This window comes from Aethalodelphis obliquidens, unplaced genomic scaffold (assembly GCF_003676395.1).
Source record: "Aethalodelphis obliquidens isolate GAN/ISIS:26980383/991018 unplaced genomic scaffold, ASM367639v1 scaffold23, whole genome shotgun sequence".
Lineage (NCBI taxonomy): Eukaryota > Metazoa > Chordata > Mammalia > Artiodactyla > Delphinidae > Aethalodelphis > Aethalodelphis obliquidens.
Genome location: NW_020837967.1, coordinates 11,336,630 through 11,360,327, shown reverse-complemented (window position 1 = coordinate 11,360,327; position 23,698 = coordinate 11,336,630). Strand labels below are relative to the sequence as shown.

The 23,698-nt window shown below is 37.3% G+C and overlaps 1 protein-coding gene across 1 annotated transcript in view; it reads right to left on the bottom strand.

Annotated features, from left to right (window-relative positions):
• MALRD1 (MAM and LDL receptor class A domain containing 1) overlaps positions 1-23,698 on the bottom strand; it is a 604,410-nt gene that overhangs the window by 541,247 nt on the left and 39,465 nt on the right. Inside the window, exons 4-6 of the mRNA XM_027121490.1 lie at positions 20,470-20,564; positions 20,220-20,381; positions 1,410-1,506 (exon numbers count right to left, since the gene is read on the bottom strand). Coding sequence (XP_026977291.1) covers positions 1,410-1,506; positions 20,220-20,381; positions 20,470-20,564 — 354 coding nt within the window. The remainder of the gene's footprint in view (positions 1-1,409; positions 1,507-20,219; positions 20,382-20,469; positions 20,565-23,698) is intronic.

Here is a 23,698-nt window from a genome sequence, read left to right as displayed (position 1 = left end):
AACTATTAGGGATCATTTTGTTTGGCAGACCTCAATTTCTGCAGCAACTATAAAACTGAGAATATATAAAGACCCTGCTGAAGTGATCAGGGTCAGGGACTAGGTGTCTCATTAAAACTCAAGCATAAGCAGGCTGTGCTCTGGCCTCAGGAACCACCATGCACAGTAAGAGAAGAGGAATTATTAGGGGACATTTGAATGGCAGATCATACTTTGTCTGGAGTTAACAATGTAGTCTACACTGGTATATTGATTCTCTTCTGATAAATCTATTAAATATTATCTTCTTTTAGTGAAAAGGCACTGATGTTTATACTTAAATTATTTACTTCTAGGAATGGGTGGAGGTTATAGTCTGTTCCTTTAAAGTTCTCCATTTCAATTTACCTATGTTTCAATTTATCCTATCATGATTTCTTACTAACATATACTGAGAACTGACAGTACAAAGATGAAAGAGACCTTTATGTGTTCCAGTGTTTAGAAGGTGCTGTCATCAGCTCCTGTAAAACCTTATCTTGGTTTGAGAGGCAAAAGACACATACCTGTAAGCTCTTATCATAACAGCAGGAGTGCTTTTTAAACATCAAAGCGCAATACCCGTTATCAAGTTTCCTTGATTTCTCTTAGGGAGACCAATCCATCTCTTCTGTTACTGGAATATTTTTTACCACGACTACCATATCTTTGTACGAAATTAGAACTGGGAATCCTCTCTACAAAATAGCTATCTTTATTCTACTATATCATAATAAAATTTCAAAAGGAAAAATATCTATCAAATATCTATAATATATATCTGAATATGTATAGTTATTGCTTATTAGACTAAGTTAATTTTATCATTACCAATTTATATTTTAAACATTGAACATTTCTATTGAGAACAATGTGACTGGTGAATTGAATATTATACAGTTAATATAATCAAGGGACCGCTATGGATGACTTTTTAGATCTGTGTGGTTTATTGATCTAGTTGTTTCAGTCTAAATAGAAAATAGATTATAATTAATATATTTCTCTATTTGTGTCTTTCAGTGGCATAGTCAAATTGATTCTCCAAGAAGATAATTTCAAGTCTATGGAGGCCAGTTTTCTCCCGATCTCCTAGAAGGCATAGAGTTCGCTGAGTAAGATTTAACTAAACAGTGTAAACATGGCTACAAGGTTCCAAATCTGAGACTAAATTACACCCTTCAGCTCTTCATAGCCTCAGCAGTGAAAAATACCCTGCCTTCACCTCTAGCACAAATCTAGTCATTGTTACACAGTGTATTAGAACAATGGGAAATAGCTCACTCTAAAGCATTAAGTAAAAATAAAGAGCAGATCAAAGTCATTATACAATAGTTAAACTGCACTGCATTTATTATACAATAAGGATCAAAATAAGGAAAAGTTCTTACCATTTGCAGGCAAGCAGCCTGAGCTGAAGGATATATCATCAATAGCTATGACTTCATCCTGTTCATGAGTTGAAATCATCTGGCCTTCAAAAACAACCTGGATAAGAAAAATGAAATAAAACAAAAACAAAGAGCAAGGAACATGATTACCTGACAGTCTTATAGCACAGAGCCTACAAATAAGAAACATGTCACTTCCTAGAAGCACGTGGGTGACCATACCAATTCCAAGTGGAAAGAGATCTAAACGTACATTTTGAAGAACAAGAAAATGTACAGTCATCTCTATCCCACATGTCTAGGTTAGGTAACATGTTTGTGAAATGAAGCAACAGTCACCTGGTTTCTGCCCCATATCACCTCCTAAGTTTGGTTCCTATGCATTCATACTATTTAGTATTTACCAGTTCTTGGACCCATGCTCCATCTTGAACTCTTGATTCTTGGCATTTTTCATCTGTGCTTCACTTCCACCTCTGGTTCTCTGAATTTTACTCACAGTCCTGCCTTGGATGTCCTTGTGGTATCCTCCCACACATTTTCTGCCATTATCTAGACGCAGCTTGGGACACTGACTGGAAATCATTGTTCAGCGACTTATTGTTAAAATGACTGAATGTTATATTGTGATGTGAAGCCAGCCCAGTCTCCACCAGGAAATTCTCTGGTATAATGAATCTGAGAAACTTGGAAAGATCAAGTAATCCTAATTACTTAAATCAATAGAAAATTGGTGTGTTGGTGGAAAGTATTATCCCACTTTCACTAATGAATACCAATGATGTGTGAGGCTTAATTCATGGATGCATTAAACTTGTGTGCACTGCTCAGCCTTGTTCATAATATTAACATTTTATTACGCCAAAACATCACACTGCTTCTTAGCTTAACAGATGGTCTGAATTTTTCTGTGCTGCATTCTCTTTTGTTTCTGTACAAGATGTACTAATACATTTCTTTTGAACCAGACGCTATCTACTAGTCTATTAAAAATATAAGAAACATCCATAATGTGTCCAGTAAACCATCAATATATAGCCCTCAGAAAGTCATCTCCTCTTCACATAAAATAGAATAACCATGTGACTAATTATAAGTCAGGACCATGCTGGGAAAGGTCTATCAAATTTTGTTACATAGGGGTAGTTTCATATGAGAATATAGCACAGTGACTAAAGTGTATATTTGGAACCAGACTCCTTGAATTCAGATCCCAGATACACCACTTCATAGCAAGAAGACCTTGGAGAAGGTACTTAATATCTCTGTGCCTCAGTTTTCTTTGTAAAAAGGTACTGATAAAAATAATAAGTTATTACCTATATGATAAGGTTTATGTAAGGATTAATGAGTTATTACATGTACAATTGCACTTGGCCTATAGTTGGCATTAGTGTTAGCTATTATTATAACATAGTTATTAAAATATTTAAGCTATTGGATGAATAGTGTTTACCAATTAAAAAAAATCTATTCTCTACAGATTAACTTTATTCTTCTTGAAAGCTTTCTCACATAGATATATTCCCTAGTTCTTGCCAAATTAAGCATATACCTGTAGCAGCCACATTTAAAGAGAGAAGTGGAAATAAGTCTTAACTAATCACCAGTCTCTTCTTTTTTCCTCTACACCCTTCCTGAAAACCCATTCATCCTCAGGGCTTTAACTGTCACCCAGGCTGATGACAAATTTACATCAGGAATGTCAACCTCTCTCTTGAGCGCTCCTCCCACATCTCCATAGCCTGCTGGATATTTTCACTCCGATGACATGAAGTCACTTCTGATTCATAACGTTCTTTCTCCTCAACTAGGACCTCTCCCCTGACACTCAAAACTTCAGAAGACTGCTCAAAACTTCAGTGCTCAAAACTCTAAAATGGCCTTTGGAATGACTTTTTCCTCCAGTCACATGTCCAATCAGTCAGGATTTATTAACACCCCCTCCTTTCCATCCCTGTTGCCACTTGTATATCTTCACACCTGATCTAATGAAGTAGATTTTAAATTACCTTCTTAACTTCAACCCTCTCCTCACCAGAGTTTGCAATATGTATTTATTCGATTCAACTGAAGAAATGTTAATATGAAAATCGGCTGCCTTTTGAGCCCACTGGTACAGAAAAGAGGAAACGTTTTCCTTAGGTAAAGAACAATTTCTCTAACTGTAGGGAAATTACTAATGGACCTGTGTGGCTATGAAACAGAAGACCCACCAGGCACAATGAGATACACCAGTTAAACGTATTTAACAAAAAGATTTACCAGGGATTTTGGTTGGGATCCTGCAAAGAGGGATAGGTTGAATGAGTTAAAGAAAGTGGAACCCCATGATAATTTTCTACAAAGAGAGGCCCTATATTCAGAAGCTATGTTTGTAATATGGTAGTTATGTTTCTAAGAAAAGCAATTAACATTCTTTGTTTTCTCCAAAACTTTGGCAAACAAGGTTTTCCAAACATCCCCACCTCACTTTTCTGTGTTAGGTGAAATAAAGAAAAGAAAAGGGAACTTCCTGGTGGTCCAGTGGTTAGGACTCTGTGTTTCCACTGCAGGGGGCAAGGGTTTGATCCCTGGTCAGGAAACTAAGATCCCCCATGCCGTGGGGCATGGCCCAAAAAAACAAAGAATAGCAAAGTAGCAAAATAAAAGCAGATCACAACACAGATAATGGAGTTAGGAGTTTGGCAACATCACAAAAGTCAGGTATGGCCTGCACCAATGCAAAAATAAACATGAGACACAGAGACCTCTGGGACAACATTAAAGGCACCAACATTCGAATTATAGGGGTTCAAGAGGAAGAACAGAAAAAGAAACGGACTGAAAAAAAATTTGAGGAGATTATAGTTGAAAATTCCCTAATATGGGTAAGAAAATAGTCAATCAAGTCCAGGAAGTGCAGAGAGTTCCATACAGAATAAATCCAAGCAGCAACACACCAAGACACATATTAATCAAACTATCAAAAAAATAATACAAAGAAAAAATATTAAAGGCAGCAAGGAAAAAGCACCAAATAACATACAAGGGAATCTCCATACGGTTAACAGCTGATCTTTCAGCAGAAACTCTGCAAGCCAGAGGCGAGTGGCACGACATATTTAAAGTGATGAAAGGGAAAAAACTATAACAAAGATTACTCTACCCAGCAAGGATCTCATTCAGATTCGATGGAGAAATCAAAAGCTTAATGACAAGCAAAAGCTAAGAGAATTCAGCACCACCATACCAGCTTTACAACAAATGCTAAAGGAACTTCTCAAGGCAGGAAACACAACAGAAGGACAAGACCTACAATAACTAACCCAAAATAATTAAGAAAATGGTAATAGGAACATACATATTGATAACTACATTAAATGTAAATAGATTAAATGCTCCAACCAAAAGACATAAACTGGCTGAATGGATACAAAAACAAAACCTGCATATATGCGGTCAACAAGAAACCTACTTCTGACCTAGGACACATACAGACTGAAAGTGAGGAGTGGAGAAAGATATTCCATGCAAATGGAAATCAGAAGAAAGCTGGAGTAGCAATTCTCATATCAGACAAAATAGACTTTAAAATAGAGACTATTACAAGAGACAAAGAAGCACACACATAATGATCAAGGGACCAATCCAAGAAGAAGATATAATAATTGTAAATATTTATGCACCCAACATAGGAGCACCTCCATACATAAGGCAAATGCTAACAGCTATAAAAGGGGAAATTGACAGTAACACAATCGTAGTAGGGGACTTTAACACCACACTTTCACCAATGGACAGATCATCCAAAATGAAAATAAATAAGGAAACACAAACTTTAAATGATACATTAAACAAGATGGACTTCATTGATATTTATAGGACATTCCATCCAAAAACAACAGAATACACTTTCTACTCAAGCGCTCATGGAACATTCTCCAGGACAGATCATATCTTAGGTCCCACGTCAAGCCTTGGTAAATTTAAGAAAACTGAAATCGTATCAAGTATCTTTTCCGACCACAACACTATGAGACTTGATATCAATTACAGGAAAAAATCTGTAAAAAAAAAATACAAACACATGAAGGCTAAACAATACACTACTAAATAACCAAGAGATCACTGAAAAAATCAAAGAGGAAATCAAAAAATACCTACAGACAAATGACAATGAAAACACGATGATCCAAAACCTATGGGATGCAGCAAAAGCAATTCTAAGAGCGAATTTTACAGCAATACAATCCTACCTCAAGAAACAAGAAACATCTCAAGTAAACAACCTAAACTTACACCTAAAGCAATTAGAGAAAGGAGAACAAAAAAACCTCGAAGGTAGCAGAAGAAATCATAAAGAAGAGATCAGAAATAAATGAAAAAGAAATGAAGGAAACAATAGAAAAGATCAGTAAAACTAAAAGATGGTTCTTTGAGAAGATAAACAAAATTGATAAACCATTAGCCAGACTCATCAAGAAAAAAAGGTAGAAGACTCAAATCAATAGAATTAGAAATGAAAAAGGAGAAGCAACAATTGACAATGCAGAAATACAAAGGATCATGAGAGATTACTACAACAATATGCCAATAAAATGGACAACCTGGAGGAAATGGACAAATTCTTAGAAAAGCACAACCTCCCGAGACTGAACCAGGAAGAAACAGAAAATATAAACAGACCAATCACAAACACTGAAATTGAAACTATGATTCAAAATCTTCCAACAAACAAAAGCCCAAGACCAAATGGTTTCACAGGTGAATTCTATCAAACATTTAGAGAAGAGCTTACACCTATTCTTCTCAAACTCTTGCAAAATACAGCAGAGGGAGGAACACGCCCCAACTCATTCTATGAGGCCACCATCACCCTGATACCAAAACAAAGATGTCACAAAGATGTCAAAAAGAAAGACAATGATGTCACAAGGAAAGAAAACTACAGGCCAATAGCACTCATGAACATAGATGCAAAAATCCTCAACAAAATACTATGAAACAGAATCCAACAACACATTAAAAGGATCATACACAATGATCAAGTGGGATTTATCCCAGGAATGCAAGGATTCTTCAATATATGCAAATCAATCAATGTGATACACCATATAAACAAATTGAAGGAGAAAAACCATATGATCATCTCAACGGATGAAAAAAAGCTTTCAACAAAATTCAACAACCATTTATGATAACAACCTTACCCAAAGTAGTTATAGAGGGAACTTACCTCAACATAATAAAGTCCATATATGAAAAGCCCACAGCCAACTTCATTCTCAATGGTGAAAAACTCAAAGCATTTCCTCTAAGATAAGGAACAAGACAAGGTTGTCCACTCTCACCACTATTATTCAAAATAGTTTTGGAAGTTTTAGCCACAGCAATCAGAGAAGAAAAAGAAATAAAAGGAATACAAATAGGAAAAGAAGAAGTAAATCTGCCACTGTTTGCAAATGACATGATACTATACATAGAAAATCCTAAAGATGCTACCAGAAAACTACTAGAGCTACTCAATGAATTTGGTAAAGTAGCAGGATGCAAAATTAATGCACAGAAATCTCTTGCATTCCTATACACTAATGATGAAAAATCTGAAAGTGAAATTAAGGAAACACTCACATTTACCATTGCAATAAAAAGAACAAAATACTTAGGAATAAACCTACCTAAGGAGACAAAAGACCAGTATTCAGAAAACTATAAGACACTGATGAAAGAAATTAAAGATGATACAAATAGATGGAGAGATATACCATGATCTTGGACTGGAAGAATCAACAGCGTGAAAATGACTATACTACCCAAAGCAATCTACCGATTCAATGCAATCCCTATCAAACTACCAATGGCATTTTTCATGGAACTAAGACAAAATATCTTAAAATTTGTATGGAAACACAAAAGACCCCAAATAGCCAAAGAAATCTTGAGAAAGAAAAACAGAGCTGGAGGAATCAGGCTCCTGGACTTCAGACTATGCTACACAACTACAGTTATCAAGCCAGTATGGTACTGGCACAAAAACAGAAATATAGATCAATGGAACAGGATAGAAAGCCCACAGGTAGACTCATGCACATATGATCACCTTATTCATGATAAAGGAGGCAAGAATATAAAATGGAGAAAAGGCAGCCTTTTTAATAACTGGTGCTGGGAAAACTGGACAGCTACACGTAAAAGAATGAAATTAGAACACTCCCTAACACCGTACATAAAAATAAATTCAAAATGGATTAAAGACCTAAATGTAAGGCCAGACACTAGAAAACTCTTAGAGGAAAACATAGACCAGTCTATGACATAAATCACTGCAAGATCCTTCTTGACCCACCTCCTAGAGAAAAGGAAATAAAAACAAAAATAAACAAATGGGACCTAATTAAACGTAAAAGCTTTTGCACAGCAAAGGAAACCATAAACAAGACAAAAAGACAACCCTCAGAATGGGAGAAAATATTTGCAAATGAAGCAACTGACAAAGGATTAATCTCCAAAATATATAAGTAGCTCATGCAGCTCAATATCTAAAAAACAATCCAGTCCAAAAATGGGCAGACCTAAATAGACATTTCTCCAAAGAAGATATACAGATTGCCAACAAACACATGAAAGGATGCTCACCATCATTAATCATTAGAGAAATGCAAATCAAACCTACAATGAGGTATCACCTCACACCAGTCAGAATGGGCATCATTAAAAAATCTAGAAACAATAAATGCTGGAGAGGGCGTGGAGAAAAGGGAACCCTCTTGAACTGCTGGTGGGAATGTAAATTGATACAGCCACTATGGAGAACTGTATGGAAAGTCCTTTAAAAACTAAAAATAGAAATACCATATGACCCAGCAATCTCACTACTGGGCATATACCCTGAGAAAACCATAATTCAAAAAGAGGCATGTACCAAAAATGTTCATTGCAGCTCTATTTACAATAGCCAGGACATGGAAGCAACCTACGTGTCCATCAACTGATGAATGGATAAAGAAGATGTGGCACATGTATACAATGGAATATTACTCAGCCATTAAAGAAACAAAATTGATTTATTTGTGGTGAGGTAGATGGACCTAGTGTCCATCATACAGAGTGAAGTAAGTCAGAAAAACAAATATTGCATGCTAATACATATATTTGGAATCTAAAAAAAAAAAAATGGTTCTGAAGGGCCTAGGGGCAGGACAGGAATAAAGACGCAGACATAGAGAATGGACTTGAAGACACGGGGAGGGGGAAGGGTAAGCTGGGACGAAGTGAGAGAGTGGCATGGACATATATATACACTACCAAATGTAAGATAGATAGCTAGTGCGAAGCAGCTGCATAGCACAGGGAGATCAGTTCGGTGCTTTGTGACCACCTACAGCAGTGGGATAGGGAGGATGGGAGGGAGGAGATACAGGGATATATGTATATGTATAGCTGATTCACTTTGTTATAAAGCAGAAACTAACACACCACTGTAAAGCAATTATACTCCAATAAAGATGTTTTAAAAAATAATAAAATAAACAAACAACAAACATGAGACAAATTCCTTTCACATCAAACATTTTAAGAGAAGATGGCTTTTGAAGTAAAGCTTAGGGTTCAGAACACTTGATTTAAATCTCAGAGGAAACTTTGATGGTGGGTGAATAATGGACATAAATTCACTTGGATTACACTAGTAACTACACGAACAGAAACCCTTGTAGTTATATTTACCGTGTGAAAGTTTTCTTAATTAGTAGTACACATTCAATATTATTTCTCAAGTAAACACGTGAAACACAAAAAGATGACAGTAATCTTTTCTCCATCATGTGTTCACACCGTAAGTATTCTTGAATTAAAAGATAAAATGTCTCTCATATTATGATTTTGAAAAGTTTGAGAGTAACATTAAGTTAATAGTTTATTATTAGTAGTAACATCTTTTGTTCATATTAATAAAGCCTATTGTTTCTGAATAGGAGAGTGGTGAGAACTCTCTGGCATTTCTAAATGGAATATCGAAGAAATAACAAGTAGATAGTAGCATATTAAAAATGCTTCAGTATCTTTTTAAAATTCAGGCACTGACTTCTCAAGAATCCAGACATTCAATTTGAAAACCATAGTCGGTGATATAATTAGTAACATAGTATTCATTCCTTCCTACCCATAAAACCAATAGGTGAGCTCCCTTCAAGAGCCAGAAAAAAACATGGATGAGGGAATTTTTCACTTGAATTTGAGACTAAATTTTTGCTGTACATTTAGCCTATATTCTTTGCTTCTATGAATATTTGAAGAAAATAGTAAAATTAATTGCTTATATCTGCAATTTTGAGAAATGTGATTGCAGTTAATCAGCACCACGCAATGCATAGTAATGTTTCATCTAACACAGCAGACAAAAGAATATTTAATGAGTCACATTAGATCTGACCAAATCTAGAGGTTGGAATTTTTTTTCTATATTTTATAAATCCTTATACTGCTTTAACATGATACAAAATTATCACGGCTCAGTGACTAAATGACTGAGATCTGAAATCAAACTATCCTATGTTCTAATTTTGTATGGGATTTGGTAGGTTATTTCATTCTCTAAAGCTCATAATACAAATGTGAACAGTGGGGTAAATTATAGTTCAGAGGACTGCCGTGAAGGGTCAGTAAGATAATATACATGAAGGACCAAATGCAGTGCTTTACACATAGTAAGTGATCAATCAATGCTAGATGCTATTCCTTAAACATCTCCAGAAACTTTCTGAAATACTGCCATCTCTGTGGACTAAATGTGTAAACACCATTCCTTGTTTATTCTCTCAGAAATTAACATATGACTCAGGTTTATTAAGAAATGGACCTAGTCCTTTACAGATGAAGGTGACAAAGCCCACACACAGGAGCCAGATCCAGAGGCTTTCTCAGAAACCCATGCTAAGCCAGGGTCCAGCTGGGATAAATCTACTATTTGGGTACTTCTAAAGGAAGCATAAACGGCTTTAAAACTATCAGAAGGCAGAATGGAGGAGAAATTGCAAAACACAGAATAATTCTCGGAGGCCTGTAAATTGATGAGGCAGCAGATATTGCCTGGAGACGCTGATTACAAAATGGCCTCAAATAAGCCTCTTGCTTAAGCTTTTTAGGAAAGAGCTACTACATGGTGGCAGACAATATTCCAAGCACAGCACATCTCTGTGGCCCAGCTCAACAAAAGCAAATGAACATCTGTTCACTTGCTGACAGGATAGAACTAAAACATACCTGCAATCTTAAAGACTGGTGTAGCCAAAGGATCCCAAGAGAGTCATAGGGTTTCCTAATTTTTTACAAAGCCTTTAAGGTAGAAGCACTGTTTTCATGTCAGCAGTAAAGTATTTTGATAAACAAATTAATATGCTACACGTGCATCTGCTTTGGTTGAAGATACTGCTGCATTTTCAAGTGTGCAGGTGGATAACCTCGCTGCCTCTGCCTCTGCTGAAATGCCCTGGAGATAATATATTTGGGAATTTTAAGTTTTACGTTTATCTACTACACGTATTTAATCATCAACACCCATAGGATGCTACTTGGGAATCGACAGCTGAGAAAAGCAAAGGAGTTATTTTAAAAGGTTTAACCTACAAGCAGCAAGTTTCTCCTCTGCCCAGCATCAAATCTCCGTTGTGCTACTAACAAAGACCTTGACTGAAAGACAGAGACCGTTAAATATAAGAAGGCACAATGCGTGACAAAGACAGCTTAAGACTCTTTTACCATCCACTCTGTTTCAAAGTTGGAAAAGATGTATAAATACTGATAAAGTTTATACACAGACAAGAGTCCCATCTCAGTCCTTAAAGTTTAGACAAGTATGCAGAGGGACTTTAGCAAGCTCCTCCTTCAGCATCGAGTCAGTGTGACTCAGTCCCTTCAAAGGCACCCTTGGCTCTGTTTTGTTGCTCTTGTTGTTACTGAAAAAAGAGAGACACACAGGGATGTAAAACAAAATCATAAGAAATAAACTAGAAACTTCTCTATAGTAATTAATGACACCTGAACATCCACAACAAATTGGATGCATTATTGGTGGCTGGGGTTCTCATTCCGCACAGCACTCGCCACTAAAGGCAGGGACACAGGGTGTCTCAGCCCCATGCCTGATCAATCCCTCACAGGAGGACTTAAATGCCTGATGGCTTAAAATACCACCTCCCACCCCCATATACACCAATAATATTGGATTTCAAGAGAGTACAATGCCTCAAATGACAGAATTATGTTTCCCACTACACAGTTCTGTTCTCCTTAAGTCCTATCACCTAGGAGTCACTTAACTGCCTACTAAGTGATTTTCTTTCATCTTCTTTGGAACCCCATTTAGTTCTACAAAACCCTGAAAATTCCAAACTTCAGTGATTTTATGACAGATCAATTAAGAAAATGTGCCATTCTTAGAGTTTATAATTCAATTTTTATACTAGAGGTCCTGCTCATTCTCCCATCTTCCCTCTGCGCCACTCAAAATTCAATCCGATTCAATCTCTATATTCAGGCAAGCGCTAAATCCATCAAATATCAAATGATTTTCTATTCCGTATCAAAATTATAAAATATTATACTATTCTAATAATAGATGCTAAAAGAAACCTACTTGGGTTAATTTGGCTCACGAACCAGGTTTAAAAAGCAAATTTGGAGAGTTAGCTTCAAGATGGCAGAGGAGTAGGACATGGAGATCACCTGCCTCCCCACAAATACATCAAAAATACATCTACACGAGGAACAGCTCCTACAGAACACGTACTGAACACTGGCAGAAGACCTCAGGCTCCCAAAAGGCAAGAAACTCCCTACGTAGCTGGGTAGGGCAAAAGAAAAATGAAAAGAAAAGAGACAAAAGAACAGGGATGGGACCTGCATCTCTGGGAGGGAGCTGGGAAGGAGGAAAAGTTTCCACACACTAGGAAGCCCCTTCACTGGAGGAGATGAGGGTTGGGCAGGGGGGAATCTTCGGAGCCATGGAGGAGAGCACAGCAACAGGTGTGCAGAGGGCAAAGTGAAGACATTCTCGCACAGAGGATCGCTGCTGACCAGCACTCACCAGCCTCAGGGGCTTCTCTGCTCACCCACCGGGGCAGGCGGGGGCTGGGAGCTGAGGCTCGGGCTTCGGAGATCAGATTCCAGGAATAGGACTGGCGTTGGCTGCGAGAACACAGCCGGAAGGGAGCTAGTGTGCCACAGCTACCCGGGAGGTAGTCCAAGACTACCTACACAGGAGGCAGTCCAAGAAAAGTCTGGACCTGCCTAAGGGGCAAGAGACCATTGTTCCAGGGTGTGCGAGGAGAGGGGATTCAGAGCACCGCCTAAATGAGCTCCAGAGATGGGCACGAGTCACAGCTATCAGCGCGGACACCAGAGACAGACATGAAATGCTGAGGCTACTGCTGCAGCCACCAAGAAGCCTGTGTGCAAGCACAGGTCACTATCCACACCTCCCCTCCCGGGAGGCTGTGCAACCTGCCACTGCCAAGGTCCCGTGATCCAGGTACAACTTCCCCAGGAGGACACACAGCATGCCTCAGACTATTGCAACATCACGCCAGCCTCTGCCACCATAGGCTCGCCCTGCATTCCGTACACTCCCTCCCCCTGGCCTGAGTGAACCAGAGCCCCCGAATCAGCTGCTATTTTAACCCCGCAATGTCTGGGTGGGAACAGAAGCCCTCAGGTGACCTACAGAAGGAGGCGGGTCCAAATCCAAAGCTGAACCCCAGGAGCTGTGCGAAAAAAGAAGAGAAAGGGAAATCTCTCTGTGCAGCCCCAGGAGCAGTGGATTAAATCTCCACAATCAAATTGAAGTACCTGCATCTGTGGAATCACTGAATAGACAACGAATCACCCCAAAATTGAGCTGATGGGCTTTGGGAGCAACTGTTGACTTGCGGTTTGCTTTCTGCATCTAATTGTGTCTGGTTTTATGTTTATCTTAGTTTAGTATTTAGAGTTTATTATCACTGGTATGTTTACTGATTTGGTTGCTCTCTTTTCATATATATGTATTTTTCCTTTTTTCCCCTTTTGTGAGTATGTATGTGGATGTTTCTTTGTGTGATTTTGTCTGTATAGCTTTGCTTTTACCATTTATCCTGGGGATGTGTCTGTCCGTTTTTTGTGGTTTTTTTGTTTTTTTAATATAGTTTCTAGCGCTTCTTATCATTGGTGGATTTGTTTTTAGTTTGGCTGCTCTCTTCTTTCTTTCTTTTTATTTCTTTTAAATTTTTATTTTTAATAATATATTTTTTATATTTTATTTTAATAACTGTATTTTATTTTATTTTTCTTCCTTTCTTCCTTTCTTTCTTTTTCTCCCTTTTCTTCTGAGCTGTGTGGCTGACAGGGCCTTGGTGCTCCGGCTGGGGGTCAGGCCTGAGCCTCTCAGGTGGGAGAGCCAACTTCAGGACACTGGTCCACCAGAGACCTCCCGGCCACATGTAATATCAAATGACAAAAGCTCTCTCAGAGATCTCTGTCTCAATGTGAAAACCCAGCTCCACTCAACAACCAGCAAGCTACAGTGCTGGACCACCTATGTCAAATAACGAGCAAGACAGGAACACAAACACATCGATTAGCAGAGAGGCTGCCTAAAATCATAATAAGTTCACAGACACCCCAAAACACACCACCAGACGTGGACCTGCCCACCAGAAAGACAAGATCCAGCCTCATCCATCAGAACACAGGCACCAGTCCCCTCCATCAGGAAGCCTACAAAACCCACTGAACCAACATTACCCACTGGGGGAAGGCACCAAAAACAATAGGAAAAACGAACCTGCAGCCTGCAAAAAGAAGACCCCAAACACAGTAAGTTAAGCAAAATGAGAAGACAGAGAACTACACAGCACATGAAGAAGCAAGGTAAAAACCCACCAGACAAAATAAATGAAGAGGAAATAGGTAGTCTAAATGAAAAACAATTCAGAGTAATGATAGTAAAGGTGATCTAAATCTTGGAAATAGATTGGAGAAAATAAAAGAAACGTTTAACAAGGACCTAGAAGAACCAAAGAGCAAACAAACAATGGTGAACAACACAATAAATGAAACTAAAAATTCTCTAGAAGAAATCAATAGCAAAATAACTGAGGCAGAAGAACAAATAAGTGACATGGAAGATAAAATAGTGGAAATAACTATCACAGAGCAGAATAAAGAAAAAAGAATTGAGGACAGCCTCAGAGACCTCTGGGACAACACTAAATGCACCAACATTCGAATTATAGGGGTCCCAGAAGAAGAACGAAGGGACTGAGAAGATATTTGAAGAGATTATAGTTGAAAACTTCCCTAGCATGGGTAAGGATTGTCAATCAAGTCAAGGAAGCACAGAGAGTCCCATACAGGATAAATCCAAAGAGAAACATGCCAAGACATATATTAATCAAATTATCAAAAACTAAATACAAGGAAAAAATATTAAAAGCACTAAACTAAAAGCAACAAATAACATATAAGGGAATCCCATGAGGGTAACAGCTGATCTTTCAGCAGAAACTCTGCAAGCCAGAGGCGAGTGGCACGACATATTTAAAGTGATGAAAGAGAAAAATCTACAACAAAGATTACTCTACCCAGCAAGGATCTCATTCAGATTCGATGGAGAAATCAAAAGCTTAATGACAAGCAAAAGCTAAGAGAATTCAGCACCACCATACCAGCTTTACAACAAATACTAAAGGAACTTCTCAAGGCAGCAAACACAACAGAAGGACAAGACCTACGATAACTAACCCAAAATAATTAAGAAAATGGGAATAGGAACATACATATCGATAACTACCTTAAATTTAAATGGATTAAATGCTCCAACCAAAAGACATAGAGTGGCTGAATAGATACAAAAACAAAACCTGTATATATGTGGTCTACAAGAGACCCACTTCGGACCTAGGACACATACAGACTGAAAGTGAGGGGTGGAGAAAGATAGTCCATGCAAATGGAAATCAGAAGAAAGCTGGAGTAGCAATTCTCATATCAGATAAAATAGACTTTAAAATAAAGACTATTACAAGAGACAAGCACACAACATAATGATCAATCCAAGTAGAAGATATAACAATTGTAAATATTTATGCACCCAACATAGGAGCACCTCGATACATAGGGCAAATGCTAACAGCCATAAAAGGGGAAATCAACAGTAACACAATCGTATTAGGGGACTTTAACACCTCATTTACACCAATGGACAGAACGTCCAAAATGAAAATAAATAAGGAAAGAGAAGCTATAAATGACACAATAGAACAGATAGATTTAATTGGTATTTATAGGACACTCCAGCCAGAAAAAGCAGATTACACTTTCTTCTCAAGTGCACATGGATCATTCTCCAGTATAGATCACGTCTTGGGTCACAAATCAAGCCTCAGTAAGTTTAAGAAAACCGAAATCATATCAAGCATCTTTTCTGACCACAACACTATGAGATTAGAAATGAATTACAGGGGAAAAAACGTAAAAAACACAAACACGTGGAGGCTCAACAATACGTTACTAAATAACCAAGAGATCACTGAAGAAATCAAAGAGGAAATCAAAAACTACCTAGAGACAAATGACAATGAAAACACAATGATCCAAAACCTATGGGATGCAGCAAAAGCAGTTCTAAGAGAGAAGTTTATAGCTATACAAGCCTACCTCAAGAAACAAAAAAAAATCTCAAATAAACAATCTACCCTTACACCTAAAGGAACTAGAGAAAGAAGAACAAACAAAACCCAAAGTTAGCAGAAGGGAAGAAACCAAGATCAGAGCAGAAATAAATGAAATAGAAACAAAGAAAACAATAGCAGAGATCAATAAAACTAAAAGTTGGTTCTTTGAGAAGATAACCAAAATTGATAAACCATTAGCCAGACTCATCAAGAAAAAGAGGGAGAGGACTCAAATCAATAAAATTAGAAATGAAAAAGGAGAAGTTACAACAGACACCACGGAAATACAAAGCATCCTAAGAGACTACTACAAGCAACTCTATGCCAATAGAATGGACAACCTGGAAGAAATGGACAACTTCTTAGAAAGGTATAACCTTCCAACACTGAACCAGGAAGAAACAGAAAATATGAACAGACCAATCACAAGTAATGAAATTGAAACTTCAATTAAAAATCTTCCAACAAACAAAAATCCAGGACCAGATGGCTTCACAGGTGACTTTTATCAAACATTTAGAGAAGAGTTAACACCCATCCTTCTCAAACTCTTCTAAGAAATTGCAGAGGAAGGAACACTCCCAAACTCATTCTACGAGGCCACCATCACCCTGATACCAAAACCAGACAAAGATACTACAAAAAAAGAAAATTACCAACCAATATCACTGATGAATATAGATGCAAAATTCCTCAAAACAAATACTAGCAAACAGAATCCAACAACACATTAAAAGGATCATACACCACGATCAAATGGGATTTATCCCAGGGATGCAAGGATTCTTCAATATATCCAAATCAATCAATGTGATACACCATATTAACAAACTGAAGAATAAAAACCATATGATCATCTCAATAGATGCAGAAAAATCTTTTGACAAAATTCAACACCCATTTATGATAAAAACTCTCCAGAAAGTGGGCATAGAGGGAAACTACCTCAACATAATAAAGGCCATATACGACAAAACGACAGCAAACATCATTCTCAATGGTGAATAACAGCAAGAATTTTCTCTAAGATCAGGAATAAGACAAGGATGTCCACTCTCACCACTATTATTCAACATAGTTTTGGAAGTCCTAGCCATGGCAATCAGAGAAGAAATAAAAGAAATACAAATTGGAAAAGAAGTAAAACAGTCACTGTTTGTAGATGCCATGATACCATACATAGAGAATCCTAAAAATGCCACCAGAAAACTACTAGAGCTAATCAATGAATTTGGTAAAGTTGCAGGATACAAAATTAATGCACAGAAATCTCTTGCATTCCTATACACTAATGATGAAAAATCTGAAAGAGAAATCATGGGAACACTCCCATTTACCACTGCAAGGAAAAGAATAAAATACCTAGGAATAAACCTACCTAGGGAGACAAAAGACCTGTATGCAGAAAACTATAACTGATGAAAGAAATTAAAGATGATACCAACAGATGGAGAGATATACCATGTTCTTGGACTGGAACAATCAATATTGTGAAAATGACTATACTACCCAAAGCAATCTACAGATTCAATGCAATCCCTATCAAATTACCAATGGCATTTTTTATGGAACTAGAACAAATCATCTTAAAATTTGTATGGAGACACAAAAACCCTGAATAGCCAAAACAGTCTTGAGGGCAAAAAACGGAGTGGGAGGAATCAGACTCCCTGACTTCAGACTATACTACAAAGCTGCAGTAATCAAGACAATATGGTACTGGTACAAAAACAGAAACATAGATCAATGGAACAAGATAGAAAGCCCAGAGATAAACCCACACACCTATGGTCAACTAATCTATGACAAAGGAGGCAGGATATACAATGGAGAAAAGACAGTCTCTTCAATAAGTGGTGCTGAGAAAACTGGACAGCTACATGTAAAAGAATGAAATTAGAACACTCCCTAACACCATACACAAAAATAAACTCAAAATGGATTTGAGACCTAAATGTAAAACCAGACACTATAAAACTCTTAGAGGAAAGCATAGGAAGAACGCTATTTGACATAATTCACAGCAAGATCTTTTTTGATCCACCTCTTAGAGTAATGGAAATAAAAACAAAAATTTAAAAATGGGACATAATGAAACTTCAAAGCTTTTGCACAGCAAAGCAAACCATAAACAAGAGGAAAAGACAACCCTCAGAATGGGAGAAAATATTTGCAAACGAATCAACGGACAAAGGACTAATCTCCAAAATATATAAACAGCTCATGCAGCTCAATATTAAAGAAACAAACAACCCAATACAAAAATGGGCAGAAGACCTAAATAGACATTTCTCCAAGAAAGATATACAGATTGGCAACAAACACATGAAAGAATGCTCAACATCACTAATCATTAGAGAAATGCAAATCAAAACCTCAATGAGGTATCACCTCATCCCTGTCAGAATGGCCATCATAAACAAATCTACAAACAATAAATGCTGGAGAGGGTGTGGAGAAAAGGGAACCCTCTTGCACTGCTGGTTGGTATGTAAATTGATACAGCCACTATGGAGAATACTAAGGAGGTTCCTTTAAAACCTAAAAATAGAACTACCATATGATCCATCAATCCCACTCCTGGGCATATACCCTGAGAAAACCATAATTCAAAAAGAGTCATGTACCAGAATGCTCTATGTATAACAGCCAGGACATGGAAGCAACCTAAGTGTCCATCAACAGATGAATGGATAAAGAAGATGTGGCACATATATACGATGGAATATTCTCAGCCATAAAAAGAAACGAAATTGAGTTATTTGTAGTGAGGTAGATGGACCTAGAGACTGTCATACAGAGTGAAGTAAGAAAGAGAAAAACAATTGTCGCATTCTAACACATATATATGGCATCTAAAAAAAAAAAACAAAAATGGTTCTGACGAACTTAGGGCAGGACAGGAATAAAGACGCAGATGTAGACAATGGACTTGAGGACACAGGGAAGGGGAAGTTGGGACAAAGTGAGAGAGTGGCATGGACATATATACACTACTAAATGTAAAATAGATAGCTAGTGGGAAGCATCCACATAGCACAGGGAGATCAGCTCGGTGCTTTGTGACCACCTAGAGGGGTGGGATAGGGAGGGTGGGAGGGAGACGCAAGAGGTAGGGTATGTGGCGGTATATGTATATGTATAGCTGATTCACTTTGTTATACAGCAGAAACTAACACACCATTGTAAAGCAATTACACTCCAATAAAGATTTAAAATTTTTAAAAAAAGCAAATTCGTTCAGAATAAAATGCTGTAGGATCCCATTTTTACTGGAAAATTCCGCTTGGCTGTCCAAAATGTTAAAGTGGGCAATTCTCTTCCAAGAACTCCCATAATAATTATTGGATTATAATTTCCACCATCCATAAGTTTTATTAGGCTGCATAAATAAGTTTGTCTTTTATAGGCTTGCATTGGCTTTAATTCTCAAATTTATTTTGGAAAATGAAGGCTGTATTGAATAATTTGACTTTCACCATGAAATGAATATGACAATGATTCCACTTCAACAGCATTTGGAATTAGTATTTAAATCAACCTGTCTATTTCCTCATTACCTAAGATAGTCCCATTCTATCAAAAGCATGAGAAAACTTTGGAAGGGAAGTGATTCTTAAGAAATGAAAAGAAAGAGAAGATTGGAAGAGTGTGGCCTCTCCCGTTGCAGAGCACAGGCTCCGGACGCGCAGGCTCAGCAGCCATGGCTCCGCGGCATGTGGGATCCTCCCAGACCGGGGCATGAACCCGCGGTCCCCTGCATCGGCAGGCGGACTCTCAACCACTGCGCCATGAGGGAAGCCCGAGTGAGAGCTTTTAAGGAAAGTGGAGGGATTCAAGAAATTAGGAAGAGTATTAGAAGGTCATGTTTTACTTATATATCAATATATGTTAATACATAACAACCTTAGTTTTGATACATAAATTTAAAACTTTTTAAAATTGTCTTTTAGGGTGACTGGCCATCCCAATTTTCTGACTGTCTGGTTCCAGCACTTGAAGTTCTGGCAAATTCCTCAGACAACTGGGATGATTAATCATCCTGCTTTTAATTCACCTGGTGCAAAACATCTATACTATATCGTTTTTCCTTCAAACACAGAAAATACAACGTGCATACCTGAAATCTCTGGGGGCTCTGGATTTTGAGGACATGCCTCTCCCACTGATTGTGGAGCCCAGCCGTGCTTTGCCATAAATGCCTTGTAGGACCACCACAGGTAGTTTGAAAGCCAACTGTTAATTTGCCATTCATCTGGCTGGAGAAGTAATAAAATGTAATCTGTGAAAAATAATGAATGTCCAAATAATTATAATAAAGAAGTTCCCAAATGTGGAAAGTAATTCAAATGCTGTGTGCTTTCAAATACCTGACAACCCTGTTGGTTATCTGTGGAAAGAAAAACTCTGCTTCGTAAGTTTGAGGAAGGAGAATCCACGTTCGAGACCAATGAGAGGAAGTGAGCTGTTAAAAACAAGGGTCAGTGTGTTAGATGCAGAGCCACCACTGGTAAACTTATTTAATACACCAGGCAATAATTCAGGCCTATATCCACTTTGGGTCAATATATTTTTAAAGAATGAAATATTTAACCGTACCATTTATCTTTGCAAATGGTCTGGCTGATATTGTTACTTCAATATATTCCCCAGTAAAATAACTAATTGTGAGTGTACTCCCTAAAACACTGTTATGGGCTGTAGTCCATGACCAAATTCATCTCATAACTTAGAAAGTTATAACCCAGCAAAGATGATATCCAGGGAAAACATTACACTGGGACTGCCCACCAAAATAAGTAATTCAATGAAGAATTCAAAAGAGATCCTATTTTGTTGCGTTTTCCTCCGGAAAGAATTGGATCAAATAGTCCCAGCTTTTGCCAGGATTATGGAAAACGATACTGAGTCCCGATACTCTTCTGTATGCTGCAGTACAGACCATGCCGGTCAACTTACTATTTAGAAGCCTATAAAATAAATGTGGAACATTCCCTGGGCTTTCATAGATTTTTTTGCAATGCTTGACAAGGTTATAGTGTATAATGCGGGAACCACTGTTTCCTGCTCATCTATTTGGTATGCCACTATTTGTCAAAAAGAATGAAAAAATGATGTTGATGATGTTAATGATGGCATACCTACCCAAATTATTCAGTGGTATTTGAAAGCTGTCTTGGAAATCAAATTTAATTGTCACATCATTGAGAGAATCAATAGTAAAATTATGAAACCTAAGAAACCTCTTCTTCCCTATAGCTATTCCCAAACTGTACCCTAATGAAGCAGAAAAGAAGAACATTAATGATTGCATATAACATAGTCATAAGCATAACTGAAGTCCCTGCAATAACAGAAAATTGTTCTCAGAATGTACTACGTGGAATAATTTTATAAACATAATTTCGATGAAGAGCTGGTATCATGGTGATACAAGTGGACAACCATTATTTTGCTCTTGCTTCATATTCGGCAGGGAAATCAAATGCTAAGCAAGTGAATAATCAAACGAGCATAATAAGCCATATGGATTTACTGTTTGCAGTTTAAATCCAATTATTTGCAATACAAATGGTAATAGTATTCAACAGGCCTTCAATTACTGTTTATAAATATTCAGCTACTAAAAAGCACTTCTGATACATACAGTAAAAATTATTTTCATTTGTCAAGGAAATCACTTAAATTAACCATATTTATTTTTGAAAGTTTGGTCCTAAAACTCAGACTGATACATTAAGCTATTAAATAATAGAACAGCATTTTCAATAAAATAATAAATTATATGAATATTTAAGCTAGGTGTTTTATAAATACAAACTATGTCATCTGGTACATTTTATGACACTGTAAATTATTCTGTATTTTGTCAAAAATTAAATGAGGTCAACCTTCAGGTTATCATAAAAAGTAAAGTTTTAAATTCAGAAACACCTTGAGATCCTTTAGCCTTTGTTCTAGTAATAAGATTTCTTTTCATGGGGTAAAAAAGTATTCAAAATGCACCCAATAACAATACTTGTTTTTTTGTTTTTTATTATTTTTTTAATTCCAATTTAGTGACAATAGCGTTCTTTCAAATGCACACTCAATTTTACCTTGCTCCCTATGAGTATAGAAGTTCTTTAATTCACAGTTGGAGATGTTCCTTAGACAACATCATTTTATAGAAAGTTATCTTGCTTTCCCTAGGACTTTAGTTATCGGGTCTACAAGTATAAAAGAAAGAAGCAGATCCTTGGCAGCATAAGTTTTTCCCACATGCCTATTCCCTCATCTGATATCCTCTCCTACTGCTGGCTCAAAGCATCAAGAAGAGACTTACAAAGCTAATAAAAAAAAAAAAAGGTATTCAGTATTATCTCCACACACCCCTTTCAGTCCTTGAGGGAGCCTAGTAACATCATACCACACACCACCATTCTCATCACATGTCTCCTATTAATCTCTACCATATTCATTTCACTTTGTTCATATGATTCATAAATTCCCATTTTATTCCTGCATCAATAAAAGCAACTTCATAGCCTATCTTCGAAACAGATTTAAAACCACCTTGTGATGAAGTCGTTAATTATTAAAGCTACAAAATAAGAATTATTAAAATTACAAAATAAGACAGGATGACTGCATTTATAATCTTTTTTTTTTTTTTTTTTTTTTTTTCCGGTTTGCGGGCCTTTCACTTTTTTGGCCTCTCCCACTGCGGAGCACAGGCTCCGGACGCGCAGGCTCAGTGGCCATGGCTCACGGGCCCAGCCGCTCTGCAGCATGTGGGATCTTCCAGGACCGGGGCACGAACCTGTGTCCCCTGCATCGGCAGGCGGACTCTCAACCACTGCACCACCAGGGAAGCCCTCCATTTATAATCTTAAATGTTTATGTTAAAGGGCTTTTTCTTCTTAGTAGCTGGGTACATGTAGGAGTAAAACCCCAGAAGTATATAAAATATGAAAGCAACAAAAATCATGAATCAAGTTTTGAGGGCTAATTCAATAACTTTGGGCAGTGAATTACCCCAACCTTGATCCTTAGAAAAGATAAGGTAGAATTTTCAGTCTCACTTTCTTCCATTACTGATAGGCAGTCTTGCCTTTCTCCCATTTCCCAAGTTCTAAGTGATTAATGGGAATGAATGCAAGCAGGAGAAACAGAAATCCTATTGCATGCTGTAGAGTAACCAATGGGCTCAAAGGAACTCAAAAAACTGAGTATTTTAACAGTAAGATAACATCAAAAAAAAAAATCAGGCTGCAGGAATGGATCATTGTGACAAGATCCAAGGCCTGAAGCGAAGGTTAAAATGTCAAAACTTTTGCAACAGGAAAAGTGTGTTCATTTGTGACAGAAATATGGCTCAGTTCAGATAACAGGGGTTAAATAACAGTCTTCGATACAAACTCCTTCAAGTTGGTAATTTCTGTTTATTAAATTCCATTTCTGTTGAATCATAAGGTTTGCCTCATTCCTGTTCATTAGACTAACAAGTTCGACATAAGCACATAGTATTTGTTAAAACTGTATCAAAGGATACCCTCAAATAGTAATTCCCTATAATTGCTAGCACTGTGTAAATAAATGCTGCCATATACCTTTAGG